Source organism: Perca flavescens, chromosome 13, assembly GCF_004354835.1.
Source record: "Perca flavescens isolate YP-PL-M2 chromosome 13, PFLA_1.0, whole genome shotgun sequence".
Lineage (NCBI taxonomy): Eukaryota > Metazoa > Chordata > Actinopteri > Perciformes > Percidae > Perca > Perca flavescens.
The window spans coordinates 25,067,159-25,082,038 of record NC_041343.1 but is presented as its reverse complement, the minus strand read 5'-3'; the positions used below and the strand labels follow the sequence as shown (position 1 = coordinate 25,082,038).

At 39.1% G+C, this 14,880-nt stretch overlaps 1 protein-coding gene across 4 annotated transcripts in view; it reads right to left on the bottom strand.

Moving 5' to 3' along the window:
• Nucleotides 1-14,880, bottom strand: part of clip2 (CAP-GLY domain containing linker protein 2) — a 42,081-nt gene that overhangs the window by 8,148 nt on the left and 19,053 nt on the right. For 2 of the 4 annotated variants that reach the window (XM_028595300.1, XM_028595301.1), the window contains exons 5-14: nucleotides 14,461-14,674; nucleotides 11,927-12,124; nucleotides 11,697-11,800; nucleotides 11,207-11,267; nucleotides 7,136-7,186; nucleotides 5,382-5,765; nucleotides 3,648-4,223; nucleotides 3,475-3,532; nucleotides 2,488-2,571; nucleotides 59-215 (exon numbers count right to left, since the gene is read on the bottom strand). In XM_028595300.1, coding sequence (XP_028451101.1) covers nucleotides 59-215; nucleotides 2,488-2,571; nucleotides 3,475-3,532; nucleotides 3,648-4,223; nucleotides 5,382-5,765; nucleotides 7,136-7,186; nucleotides 11,207-11,267; nucleotides 11,697-11,800; nucleotides 11,927-12,124; nucleotides 14,461-14,674 — 1,887 coding nt within the window. Of the gene's footprint in view, nucleotides 1-58; nucleotides 216-2,487; nucleotides 2,572-3,474; nucleotides 3,533-3,647; nucleotides 4,224-5,381; nucleotides 5,766-7,135; nucleotides 7,187-9,553; nucleotides 9,659-11,206; nucleotides 11,268-11,696; nucleotides 11,801-11,926; nucleotides 12,125-14,460; nucleotides 14,675-14,880 lie in introns of all 4 variants that reach the window. The other 2 variants (XM_028595303.1, XM_028595302.1) reach the window with 2 other exon arrangements.

The following is a 14,880-nucleotide window of genomic DNA, read 5'->3' as shown; positions in this document are numbered from 1 at the left end:
ATTTTCCCCAGTAAGTGCTGAGACAGATTATAAAATCAATAAAGCCTTGTCTCCATACCTCTCTTTCTTCAGCAGCTCCTGGCTGATATTGACGAGCTGCCCCGAGGCATCGTGGGACTTCTTGGTCATGGACTCCAGCTCTACCTCCACACGCATCTTCTCCTTGGCCAGGGCTTCGGCTTTCTTTTCTGCTGAGCGAACTTTGCCCTCCAGTGCTGGTGGAAGAGAAATAAGAACCAAATTTTTGCTGTGAATTTGATTTGAATTGTCTGTAATACTTTATTCAGCATTTATAATGTGTGTATTATTATACTGTATAATGTAGTAACCGCATTTTTAGATGTTTGTGTCTTCCTGCAACTCTTCCTACAGTTGTAATCGTATATGAAATATTTCGTTTTTATTTATTCTTATATTATTAATGGAGCTCTTATTATCCAATTCAAACACTTCAATTGTCCTTGGGGGGCAATTTGGAGAGGCATGTAGAATAATACAGTAACACAATAAAGGAAAAATGTAATACTTAAAAATGCAAGAATAAGCTGTACATAATATGATAATAATGATGATGATAATTATACCTATTGATCAAGACTTCACTTGCCATTAAAAATGAGCAAATCCATCCCCTGCTAAAGGCTTAGAGTGCCGAAGGAATCTAGTAAGGACCGTGAGTTATTATAATATATTATAGAGTTAAAAATGTGTTATCCGAGATCAAGATTAAACTTTGAAGCTCATCATGTCTTCATTAGTTTTGAACACGTTTTATGTGTTTAGCCCACCTGTGAATGATTTGTACATCTGAATAAACCGTGAAATAATAACATCCGGATTGTTGACCTTCACTGTGCAGAATAAAATGTTGTATAAATCAGGCTGTGAATGATATACATTATGAACAAACCCCTCTGTAATAACCTTTAGAATATAGGTAGGAATGATACTGGAACGTTTGGTGTATGTACGTGCTACTGAAGTGGAGATTTCTGGCTCAGAGTATGAAAACAAAAACTTTAAAATATATACTGTAGATTGTAACATTCCAAAGATTTTAAATCTCAAAATTGCACGAAAAGCGATGTTTCTGCCAGTAGTGTCTCGAGTTAAAAATGAGTGTGTGTGGGGAAATTTATTCAGTATAAAATATTGCACCGGTACTACTGGACACCAAATAGGCTTTTCAAAATAGGACTAATAAGTACCAACACATGTTGGAAATGTAAAAACAGAGATGGGCACCTTTTGCATCTCATTTGGGAATGCTCTATGGTCAAACCATTTTGGTGTAACATACTGGAATTCGTAGGGACATGGGCAGGAGTAACCATGCCAGTATCTCCAATAAACTTATACACTAACACTTTTTCCAATTAGTATCTTGAAAGTATCACAACATTTAGGTGCCTACATGGACATTGAAATAGGTTTTGCTTGCATGTAATCATTGTCCTGTCCATACTGGCCATTAAGAGTTACCTTTCACATAACTGACGCTGGAAGCATGTGAGGTTTAAAGAATAGAATAATAAAACTATTCTTCACTTTGTGTCTCACTGAATTTCTCGATGGGCATACAACATAATTGCTGCAGTGATAATGCACATGAAAATAGTCTGCTATAGCCAGAAGCACATATTATTAGTGACTTGTAGCATTTACAAACATCATACTACTAATACAATGAATCTCATTAAAGACGATGTACTCAACATTAAGAACATTAGTATAGCGGCAAACAAATATTTATAAAAGATCATGCCTAACGTATGTCATGAGGGCAGAAGGACATGTGTTATATCATTTAGCAGGACTGCATAGTAAATAGTAATTGCCTACATAGTGCTTTTAATTTTTAGTTTTAAAAAACACACACACACACACACACACACACACACACACACACACACACACACACACACACACACACACACACAAATAATAAAACTATTCTTCACTTTATGTCTCATATTGTTTAAATTATTCACAATCTATTCTTCAAAGTGTGTCAGTTTGATTATCTGAACTACATGAAGTGTGTTTTGGGCCCTTTTGATGTGATGGAACTTTATGTTTTTCAAAAGACAGCCGGTTGACAGATTTCTCAGCGATGATCAAAGAACGTAACTGTGAAGATGAACACAATCCACTGCACAGTGAACTAATGAAGTGAAGCGTGCAACAATGATAGAATGACACTAATGAGGGCCATTATGTAAATATGACACAGATAACGAGTTTATATGTACCAAAACCAAAACCCAAATTGGCTGATGAGGAAATGATTTAGCCCATAGCAAACATGACCTGTTTACCGATGCCATTTTTCTACAGGCTTCACAGAAATTACAGTTTTTATTTGCACTGCTATTGCGCGTGAAAAGACATGAGGTTTCTTTTTTTCTTTTATGTATTTTTTGTCATGAAAAACTTTGGAAAATGCCGCTGACTGCTCTTGGACGTGCTCTGGAAGGTAATATTTACCTCCCATCTGGAACTTGAGGACTTCAACCTGGGAAGTGAGAGTCGAGACCTCTTTTTCCCTTTTCAACAACTTCTCCATTGTTTCTGATAAAAAACAAAAACAACAGTTAGTGTCTTGCTTGGAGAATGCAATGTTCAAGTCCACAGGCTCTTGGGCAATTTAACAAAGTCGGTAAGGGGCATGCTGTAGGTTTAAAGTTACATATTTTTTCCTAATGTTACTGCAGGATATCATAAAATCTTATGAAAACATGATATGTGGTGGACCGAACTTCTTTTGGGCCGAGGGATTTTGATTTCTGTGGTGATTTCAGCCATTAGTCCATCAACATTATGTTTGATTTATGAAATAGAGATTAAAGCTTGTGGAGTCTTTATTCCAAATGCGGTTATATCCTAAAGCTTGGTGATGAACATGTTGAATCTTGTTTGTTTAATCCATACAAAATAAAACTGTGAAAATTTGCTGTTTTAAAAGGGGTTATGTACCAGACTATTTCCTGGCCAAGCACAGTAACTTCCTGGAATCACAGCTGTTTGCCTGACAACTGAGACAAAAAGTAGTCCTTTACAGGTGCAGGTACATTAAAACAGGGTCAGGCTAGCGGTTTCCCCCCTGCTTCCAGTCTTGTTTCTAAGCTAAGGTAACCTGTAGCCTTATATTATAACAGACCGATATGAAAGTGATACAGATTTTCACAAAATGTGCAAGAACGTGAATAAAATACTTCTTAAAATGTCAAACTTTTGCTTCAAGGAAATCCAAGAAATAGTTCAGGCTCAAACAGTTCAAATAGTGCATTTCTTTCCATTCTTCACATGCATTAACATTATCATAAGAAACTATATGTAAAATCTATACTGAAAAGTAAAGTGGTTTTAATTCTTCTACAACACACAAAATAGTATCCATTAGTTTACTTTTTTAATTATATGGTTTGTTTTTATGAAATTGTACTTAGTATTAAAATAGATGGACATTGATACCTTCGATATTCTGTTTCAGCTTCATCTTCTCATCTGAAATTTCATTATCCTCTATCACCTGAAAAAGGATAAAGTAAGTTAAGAGTTGGACTTAAATCAAAGCAATGACAGCATATCAATAATTGGTACTGGCTTTCTGATTTGTTACTTATCAGTTCTCCTCAGCCACTCACATTTGCATCATGGGATGTGTAGCGGTCTGATTGGATGGCCTGGAGCTGGTTCGCCGTCACCCTCAGCTTCTCCTCCAGCTTCTGGATCTCCTCTTGGCTCTCCGCCTGGGCCTTCTGCAGAGCCTGATAGTCCGTCATCTTCTTCTCTGACAGCTCCAGTCTCCCTCTCAGCTCCTCTGTGCTTTGGCCCTGCTCCGTCTGAAGCTTCTCCATTTCCGCCAGCCTCTGCTCTGCCTTCTGTAGCTTCTCGGTAGCCTCCTCCAGGGCCTGCTTGCCGCCTTTGGCGTGTGCCTCGGCCCTCCATGTCTGGCTGCCCTCGGCCAGCTGGTCTTTGGCCTCCTGAAGACGACCACAGAGGTCTTCGCGTTCCATGGTCAGAATGGCGGCTTCGATCTTATGTTTGGCCTTGAGATTCTCCATCTCCAGCTGGTGCTCCGTCTTCAGGCTATCCAGAGCGGCTCTCAGCTCCTGGGCGTCCTGCTCCGTGCCTGCTGGAGTAGGACGATCACCGCTCAATGAGGCCTTCAGTTCCTCCAAGGAACGCTGGTGGTCAATTACTAAACTGTCAAATTTAACCTGGAGAGGGGAAGTGAGAAGAATTATTAGATTATACTGGTTGTAGTATTTGGGAAACCATTAATTCATTTAATTATTGTTGTCCTTGCTTTTCAAGTTTGCTATGCTTTTCCGCAAATTCTGTTGGAAACACTGAAACTTTACAATGCTTCACAGAATATTTCAGCATGGAAATGATCAAATTTGAACAGTTTCATCAAAACGTATTGCTCTAATAGCATTACGTATATAGTGCCGCCTCATTGGGTTTATCTTTTTTTTTTTTTTTTTTTGAAAAATACAATACTTCCAGTCACAGATACAATTTACCCTCTTTTTTTTTTTAAACATATGAGTATGTACACGGACACATATACACACATAAAAACAAAAATAATAATAAATAAAAAAACACTCTGATAATAATAATAGTACCATGTAATAAACAATGAACAACCCCCCACACAGCTCACCAACACACATTACTGGTTATATATATATATATATATATATATATATATATATATATATATATATATATATATATATATATATATATATATATATATATATATATATATACACATATATACATATACATATATACATATTACATATTACTGTTTATTTTTGCAAAACAAAAGGTACAACAATAACAGGCACACATTCAATTGGGTAGTACCTCTAAATTAGTGAAATAAGAAATAAAGGGTTGCAATTTATGGAAAAATTTGACTGTACATCCTCTCAATGTGTATTTAATTTTCTCAAGTTTAAAAAAAAATACATGACATCTTTGAGCCACTGGGAGCTAGAAGGATATTTAGCAGACTTCCAATGTAACAATAAGGAGCGTCTTGCTCGTAAGGATGTGAAAGCCATAATGTCCTTTTGTGTAGGGTTAGTGTTTATTTATCTTGATTGTTATATTCTACTATTTACATTTTCCATGTTGTTGTTATTTTCCATTTTACCATTTCAATTTTCTATTTGTCTGTGATTTAACGGTCATATTGAGAGCTGCTAAACTGTGTTTCGTTGTTGAAAACAATGACAATAAAGATCTATTCTATTCTCTCTGCCTTTAAGCCTCTTACCAGTTCAGCATGCATACCCTACTGCTCTTGCTAAGGTTATTTGAACACTTTGCATTGGGTCAAAACAAATATAACAGAATACCTTCCAGGTGTCCATCATTTCCATGTTTTCCTTGTTGGCCTGTTGGACTTTCTGCTTCATCCTACTGACCTCCTGGCGCTTATCCTCCACCACTGCCTTCAGTGAGTCTATCTCCTGCTGGCTCGCTGCTAATGCCGCCTCGTACTTCTCTTTAAGCTCGCTGCTCTCCTTGTGGTGCTCGCGGCCTGCCATCACCAGCTGCGTGCGAAGGGCGAGGGCCTCCGGCTGGGTGTCAGACCCCGGGGCGTTGTCACTGTCGGTGGCTTGCTGCGAGCTTGTGTCAGATCCTCGGAGTTTGGCCTGGAGGTTCTCCATCTCAGCCCTCCTGAGGCGGAGCTCCTCCTCCAGCAGCATGATACGACTATGCTCTTCAACTGTGGTTTGCTGAAAGAGAAATAAAACAACATCCATCGCTGCTACTGAAAGATTTATTTTCTGGTGATCACCATAGCAGAAAGATGTCAGCCTTTCAAAAGAATGACATTACGAAGGTAACAGGTGACTCTGCAACTGAACAATGTCATTCCAAAGAAAAGGGGACACTGACTTTGAGAGCAGAAATCGGAGGGAGATCCCTGAAGATCCTTGCAAGGATTAGAGACAGTCAAGTGCATTCCAGTGAATATAAAGGTACAAATAAATAACATTAAGCATGTGGACAGTGACAAACGTTTTGGCTCCTTGGTGTATTCCTTAGATACAAGATGATAAAAAGACTGACTGTACTAAGTAGTACCCAGATTTCAGAGTGCACGTCAGTGTTTAATGGGTTTTAAATATTTATGAGAAATCAGAAACACTTAACCCCCACCTAAAACTACAAACTGTCCATTTTTACTTTTTCGGTTTGTAGGTGTTAATTTGTGACCATTAGAGGAGCCGGTAGGTGCCCAGAAAACAGATTGTTTGGGACAGGACTGCTTCTGGTGTGAGAGACAAAAAGAAGTTGCTGTCCCGCTGAGAGCATTGGAGCGGACAGCTGTATAATGCACAGGATGATGGGGATTGTCCACTCTCGCAACATGAATGTAACGGAAGCACTCAATATTATCTATGATCTTTGTGACAGTTCACTTACCACGTTCCGTTTTTTTTGTTGGGGTTGCATTTCCCAAACAGATTAAAAAGTCCAAACAAACTATTATCCTCATTTTATGATACTGCTGTCCCCATATTAAAGTTGGCAGCCGATCATTCGTTGTATCATTTTCACCCAAAGACATAAAACCAAGGAGCCAAGGGGTCAATGTGTCACTGTCCAAATATTTGTCAAGCTCACTGTATATGCAAAGAAGTGGAAGATGAGAGGAGAGCACAGCCATTCTCTGACCATCTAGAAGCAGCCAAGCAAATACAATAAAGCCAGCAGCAAACCTCCACACAGTGACACCGCATACACACAACTGCAAACATCCTCCGCACACTTCCACCCAAGTAAAATAAAAACTAAAAAGGAGATTAAGAAAGAGGACCTGCTGCACAGTGCACGGATGTTAATTTCAACCATCTGGGAAAAACAAGTCTACCAGACATCAGAGTTACTAGTTGATTCATATCAAAGAAGTTGCCTGAATAGCATTCAGATTATGGCACATCACACAGGAGTAGAAGAGTAAAAAAGAGAATATGCCAGGTTAATGTCCTTGATAGCATCTGACGTCGATGTCAGCATCTGAAGTCAATTTGAAGTCAAGAATTGAGAGAGCTCAGCAGCGGATCAAAGCCAAAACAAGATCAAATTTATTTTTTTTCACCTTGGTTCTCTTACCCAACCTCAAGGATACTGCGTCATGAGAGCATCTTCCCTGTTGGCAGAAGCAGACCTTACTGCATATAGAGATGTAGCGTTTTGAAAGAGTTTTGTTATCTTTTGATGCCTGAAAATTGAAAGCAAAAGCTTGCACGGTTTCATTTGTGATACCGTTGTTGTCTATTATTGAAGAGGCTTTCCCTCTGAAGTTCAGCGCTGCATGTGAAAGTGGTGTACACACTCAACCAGTGATGTAAATGGGCATTGCCAAAACGATTTGTCTTGAAACATTCATCCAAGAATCAGCGAAGAATCCCATTAACAATTTAGCCATTTCTCATGTGTTGCTAATTACATAAGTACTCAAAACATTAGCATGGAGCTTCATCCACTAAATTCCCCAGAGCTAAAATGGAAGTATGTCATAAATGTTACATCCCGACATCTCAAAAATGAAGCTGGCAACGGATCTGAAAGCCACCCTTTAAATAAAAAAGATAAATCGCAATTTAAAAAAAAAATAAAATAAAATAAATGAACAGCAGCTATTGCAACAGAAGATGTGTGTGTGAAGCTGAAGCAGCTGACGGATGTCTCAGGGGAAGCTCTGGGTCAACAGTGAGGAGCATGGTCAATGCAATTCATGATATGATAGTGTAGGAATGAAGGAGAAGACAGATGAAGTCAGTCTGCATATATGTTTATGTGATAATGTAATATTATATAAGGTAAAACATAATCTATCAGTGGCATGTTGGATATCTGGACTCACTACTGACATTTTTCTGACTTTGTTTAATTACTTTGTAAAAGAATATATATATATATATATATATATATATATATATATATATATATATATATATATATATATATATATATATATATATATATAAAAAAACATGCCAACATACAATCACCGGCCACTTTGTCAGGTACACTTTGCTAGTACCGGGTCGGACCCCCCTTTGTCCTTCAGAGCTGCCTTTATTCTTGGTGTCATAGATTCAACCAGATGCTGGAAACATTCCTTAGAGATTTTGGTCCACGTTGACATGATAGCATCACGCAGTTGCTGCAGATTTGTCGGCTGCCCATTCACAATGTGAATCTCCCGTTCCACCGCATCCCAAAGGTGCTCTATTAGATTGATATCTGGTGACTCTGAAGGCCATTTGAGTGCAGTGAACTCATCGCCATATTTAAGAAACCAGTTTGAGAGGATTCAAGCATTGTGACACATTGCTTTATACTGCTGGAAGTAGCCATTAGAAGATGGGTACACCGTGGTCATAAAGGGATGGGCATGGTCAGCAGCAAAACTCAGGTAGGTTGTGGCGATAAAACAATGCTCAATTGGTACTAAGGGGCCCAAAGTGTGCCAATTATCCCCAACACCATTACAACACCACCACCCTGAATTTTTTATAAAAGGCAGGATGGGTCCATGCTTTCATGTTGTTACGCCAAATGTTTACACCAAATTCTGACTTCAAAATCTGAATGTGGCAGCAGAAATCGAGACTCATCTGACCAGGCAACGTTTTTCCAATCTTTTCTTGTCCAATTTTGGAGAGCCTGGGCCAATTGTAGCCTCTGTTTCCCTGTTCTTTGTTGACAGGAGTTTCACCCGGTGTGGTCTTCGGCGGCTGTAACCCATTGGCTTCAAAAGATCAGCGTTCAGAGATTCTCTTCTGCATACCGCGGTTGTAACAACTGATTACCGTTGCCTTTCTATCAGCTCGAACCAGTCTGGCCATTCTCCTCTGACTTCTGCCATCAACTAGGCATATTGAACCGAGACCTGCCGCTCCCTAGATATCTTCTCGTTTTCGGACCATTCTCTGTAAACCCCTAGAGATTGTTGCGCGTAAATCCCAGTCGATCAGCAGTTTCTGATGCTTGCTTTAAACTTTGTCATGACTAAGTCTACATGCCTAAATGCATTCCAAAAAATAAAAATAAATTTCCCCTTGCGGGATCATTAAAGTATATCTTAATCTTAATTGACTTGCTGCCACGTGATTGGCTAATTAAATAGTTGCGTTAAGGAGAAGTTCAACCGGTGTACATAATAAAGTGGCCGATGAGTATATCAGACATACTTTAAAAGAAAAGGCTGGAAATAATCTATATTTTTATATTATTTCAGTAAATCATACTAACAAGTGTTGTTAAAAAATAACAGTAGTGATCTTTTTAAAAAGTGCAAACTGAGATTGCAATATATGTGTATGTGTATCGATTTTAAATTATTATTCATACATCTGTAGCTTGATTTGATGTAAATTCGGACACCAAAGACAGGTGGAGTATGACTTGTATGACCTGTGCAGTTTATGAGTTATGTTACTATCAACAAAGAAACAAACAGGTGCAGAAGCACGCAGGCTACAGGCAGAGGGCTCGTGCTTTTTTTTACCCTCCTCTTCTCTAAGTCTTTCTGAAGCACCTCTGCTCTCGACTTTTCGAGGAGCAGGCTCTGCTCAAGCTGACGGATATGGGCGCGTTCCATTTTCCTCTGAGTCTACAGAAAGAAACAAAGAGAAAGACAGGGAGGAAAAGAAGAAAAAGAAGAAAAGACTCCAAAGGGAAAGAGACCCATACAGATCCAAAGGGAATGATAGATACTCTGAAAAGAGTTGATTGTATGATGAGGAGAGTCGACGAGGAGAGGCTGGATTGAGGTCAGTTAAACTTTAGGCTCTGAGGTGAAGTTCATTTTGCAGATAAGGTTATTTTTTATTTTTTTTTACTTGGTCATTTGTGTTAATGTTCCTTAAAAACAAAATAAAACTCAATAAAAACTCAAATAACAAAAAAACACATCAATGAGCCACACTGTTGTTCTATCAATTGCATGACCATGGGCAGTGTAGTTTATATTGATCCAAAACCACATACACCATCCTGCTGGTGTAAATACTCATTACAGCACAAAATGTGTATTAATCCACGGCTGAAAATATAGTCCCCAATAAATGCCCGATTTACTCCTGTTTGAGTCACGTTTACTAAAAAAAACTACAGTGCTCTGCTTCTCTATAATATAATATATGCTTTTTTAATTTAAAGTATATATTTGTAACAATTTTTTAAAAGATTTTAGTCTTTGATAGGAACCTTGCTAGCTTGAGGCTGAGTGCTACAGACAAGGTAGGGAAGTCAGAAAGCATAGTCTTTTCATGCTACTTGTTTACAAAAATAAAATTATAAAAACATCCCCAGCCTAATCCGTTATCAGTCCATCCTACTGTGTTTTATCCACATCCTTGTTTAAAGAGGACTTCCATGCCATGTTGGAACATTATGCTCTATTATAAAGAAGGAAAAACACTGTAGATGTAGTAAAGTTAAAAAAATAAAAATAATCTGTATTCTCAAATAGTAGTCTTTAGCCTTTTTTTCTATAATAATGAAAAATGTGTTTCTTGGTGTTTATATTATATATCTGGAGGCTAAATGCAGGGAAAGCCAAGAGCATATTTGAAGTAAACAAATTCCATTTACCTGACATTCAGGTTCTTTCTCAAGGGACATACAGGAGAGAGGACAGATAGCTGTACCTTATCTAATGGATTTCAAACTTCAGACTTCATTGCTTAAATTGAAGTGCAAGTAACACCTTCGGTGAAGTCAGCCATTTATTCATGGTTTTTAAATCCTCGCATTTTTTGGCTTGACTTTTGCCCTCAAAACATGCTGCCACTGAAAGCCGCTGCTCTCCTTTCATGAAAATCTCTGTATTGCTGGGGTTAGCAGGCAGCGTAGTGACTGGGGAAGCTGTCAATCAACAGTCGAGAGGAGTTCAAGTCCAGATCATCCTTTCAAAATTTTTTTTTTTTTTTATGTGGTCTACAGAAAAACGTTGAGGTACACACATTTGCTTTTGTGCATTCAAGCCATTCTCCCAAAGACATTATCATCTTTACTGGATGTTTGAACCCCTTATACGTCTTTCTTTTTCCTTCTCAGAGTCCACGATATTAAAGGATACACTGTATTTTAGCATGTGGAAGCACAAAGTATTCCATTATTGATACAGTTTATAGGTATAAATAAAGCTGATGAATACCTCCAGGTCTCCCTTGGTGATGGATTCCTCCTCTACTCTGAACTGGAGGTCCTCCACTTTCCTGTTAAACACAAAAGTTGTGCGAGATGTGGCACAGAGGATGAAAACATCAAAGCATCATGGACATGCAGCTGTTAAATCACTAAGAATAATAAGACTGTGTGTAAACACGGTCACATACATATATTTCTAAACCCCACATTTCACACGGTCTCGTGATCCGTCTGGTTTTGTAGAAATCACAACTTTTGTCCCAACAGTCATGAGAGAAAACTTAACTATCGGCGTTATATAACACAGAACAATGACTCGCATTTAGATTTAGATGAAGACATGCATGCAACTAGGACTACAGTTGAAAATTAGCCGACTGGCTAACACTGGTGCATTTACAGAAATGTTGATTAATGTGCATTGTCCTAATCAAATAAATAAATCTATCTATCTATGTACCAGCACTGTTGCATGAGAGAATGAAAGTAGTCATTACCTTTTCTCTTCTTCAAGCTGATTGGACAGTTCCAGTTTATCTTTCTGTGTGCTAGCCAACATGGCTTTGATTTGCTGGAGGGTGTTGTCATTCTCTGTTACATACTGTGGATAGTAAGAAGGAAGGCATTTATGAGACCTACAACAGATTTATTGTTACATGAGTTATTGGGTGGACTGGCGTATGCCGAACACAACAACAGAAATGCAGAAATGCATAATATTTGGTACCTGCACGTGCTGCACCTTGAGGACGCTCAGCTCCTTCTCCACCTCACAGATGTGGCTGGTGGCCTTGGCCATGTCGGCTCGCTCCTGGTCCCTCTCGGCCAGCAGCTGCTCGATGTGCTGCTGCTTCTCCTTCAGGGCTTCCTGGAGCGCGGTGGTGCCCGAGATCTTACGGGCGTAGCGCGAAGATGTCTCGGTCAGCTGAAAAACAACAAGGACATAAAACATTAAGAAAGTTGAGCAGAAGAAAGGATGAAGGGTGCGAGGGAAAGAAAAGAATGCGAGGGAACAGGGAGGAAGTGGGAAGAGAGGTTGGACGAAAGGTTTAAACATGTAGGGAAGTGTGGAGAGACAGGGGCAATCAAAGTGCTAGGAGAGAAAACAATGAGGTAGGAATGAGAACGGATTCCCTCAGAACATATCTGGTTGAGATCGAAATATCTATTTCTCTTAAAGTACATCAACCTCTCTTTTTTTCACTGAGATAATATAATGTAGTTATTTAATGATCACGGCAAAGCAGCTACTCTGTGATCTCGACGTAATATGCTCTGCTTTCTTGGGATCTCTATGTAATATTTCATTATTACGTGAAAACAGCTAGTCGAAACCAGTTTCATGATTTACAACATGATCATGGAATAAAATGACTTAGTAAATCTGACATAACGTCTGCTTTCATGTAATCACAGGTTAATTATTTCACAAATATGAAAAGGCAAAGCTTGTTATCCCTAAGGAAAACAAAAATTACAAATAGCCAGCCTTCTGTATATGTAGCCTTCTCATCCTGACAAGGGTAAGATCTTGTGTAAAACTGAAATGAACTTAGACATAAACACTGTAAAGTTGATTTTTTTAAGATTAGTTTTTGGGCATTTTTAGGCCTTTATTTAACAGAACGGCTGAAGACATGAAAGGGGAGAGAGAGGGGGAATGACATGCAGTAAATGCCGCAGGTCGGAGTTGAACCTGAGCCCGCTGCGTCGAGGAGTAAACCTCTACATATGGGCGCCCACTCTACCAACTGAGCTATCCGGGCGCCCCACCATTTTAAACTTTTTAAGCTATTTTCTAAACTATTAAGTCCTGAAAGATGCAACATTTCCTTTGACCACTAGAGTGTGCTCTTTGAAAGGATTCCTGCCTGAGATCAGTTCAATTCAGTAGCCTTTTGTATAGAACAGAATAATACTGATAATGGAGTTGTCTTCAACAAGGACATTCTAGTTGTTGGTGATACTATATTGTACATAAAATCATTAACATGTCACAAATAACCCTGAATTCCTTTGCCTGCAGCATTTCTGATACAGAAACATTGAACAGCTGAAATGCTCAGAAGCTCAGTCAGCTTCAACATAATGTCAAATACACGCTTAATGGATGTTGCAAAGGTCAATAATTCTTGCTTTTGTGTGGACACATCTATTATGTACTACAGCAAGGACTGCAGAAAAAATAATTTATACTTTTTAAAAAACATTTTTTTATAAAGAGAATTTTTTTGGGCTTTTTTCTCTTTATTAAAGTGACAGTGTATAGACAGGAAAGGGGGAGAGAGACGGGGGATGACACACAGCAAAGGGCTTCAACCAACGCGAACGCATCCACTGGGTGAGCTAGAGGCCGCCCCAATGATTTATACTTTTATGGATGTCATGAATATTTCACTGCCAATAATGCAGCGACTGACTGATGTTTTAACACTGCGTTCATGTGTGGTATAAGACGTTTCTGCAGGGACAGAGCATACTTTCCTAACATTTAACAACGTATAATTGAACGTGGTACACCAAAGATCTTTATAAATAACAGTGAATAGTTTGTGCAGGGTGATCAGCTTGACAATTCAGAATGGCTGCTTGCAGCGCCGTCTGACACTGGTGCCAACAATTAAGTAAGTAAAAGCAAGGGTTCTCCATCCAAGACCTGGCTTGCAACCAGAAGCTAAAATCAATGTGAGATACCCTGATGTCCCATTCATTTTAGTTTGTTGCCAACCATTCCTGAGGTTATTAGTCTTAAAAGACACTGACAGGTGATTTTACAAAAGGATTGCGTGGCTTTTGCGGCCACTAAACCTGCACAAATAAGACAAAAAGAAACCATCTCTGTCTGGTACAGAAAGTCTCCAATTGCAGGTCACTGCAGAAATTAGTGGAAACTGCGGAAAGGTGTCTCTCTCCTTACCATACCTGACATCTACCTCAATTTCCCTGAAATTCTGTGGTATTGTGCCTTGTAACTCTGTATTGAAATATTGTAAACTATAGTTTACTTACTCACCTATTTACTTTAAAAGAATACTTTAGGGATAAATGCTCATCTGCTTTATTGGAGGGAGTTAGATGAGAAGACTGACACCACTCTAATGTCTGACAGTGGTATCAGTCTCCTCATCTAACTCTCTGCAAGAAAGCGAGTTAAGTGTAATTCCCAAACTGTCGAACAATTCCTTTAAGCAGCAACGTTACACTGTATGAACAGCCCCTTTTCTCTCAGTATGTATTTGAGGCACACTGCCGTCATCTTACCAGCCCAGTTCGGCTCGGTCGTCCACCCACGGAGGAGGCCACCGAGCTGACTGAACTGATGGAGGAGCTGCTGGGGCTGTGGGCCAGAGAGGAAACCCCCATGGCCATCCGCTTGCTCTTCTTAGCCTTGGCCGGGCTGGTGGAAGGGAAGCCGATGCGGATCACCTTGTGGATTGGCGCAAACAGGCCAAACTTGTGAAGACACTGAAAGTATCTGCAGGGAGAGAGGCATGAGGTTAGGGATTTTGTTTACAAGTTGTTTTCAAGCAATACTCCAAAATGTCTGTACCCAAATTCCACCTATTTAAAACATGTTCCATTATTGGAGGTGAGCAAATCCAAACCCTAAATTTAATAAATGTGATAAATATGAAGCATAAAAGATGCCAGACCAACAGTGCAGACCAGCTCTGGGCTAAT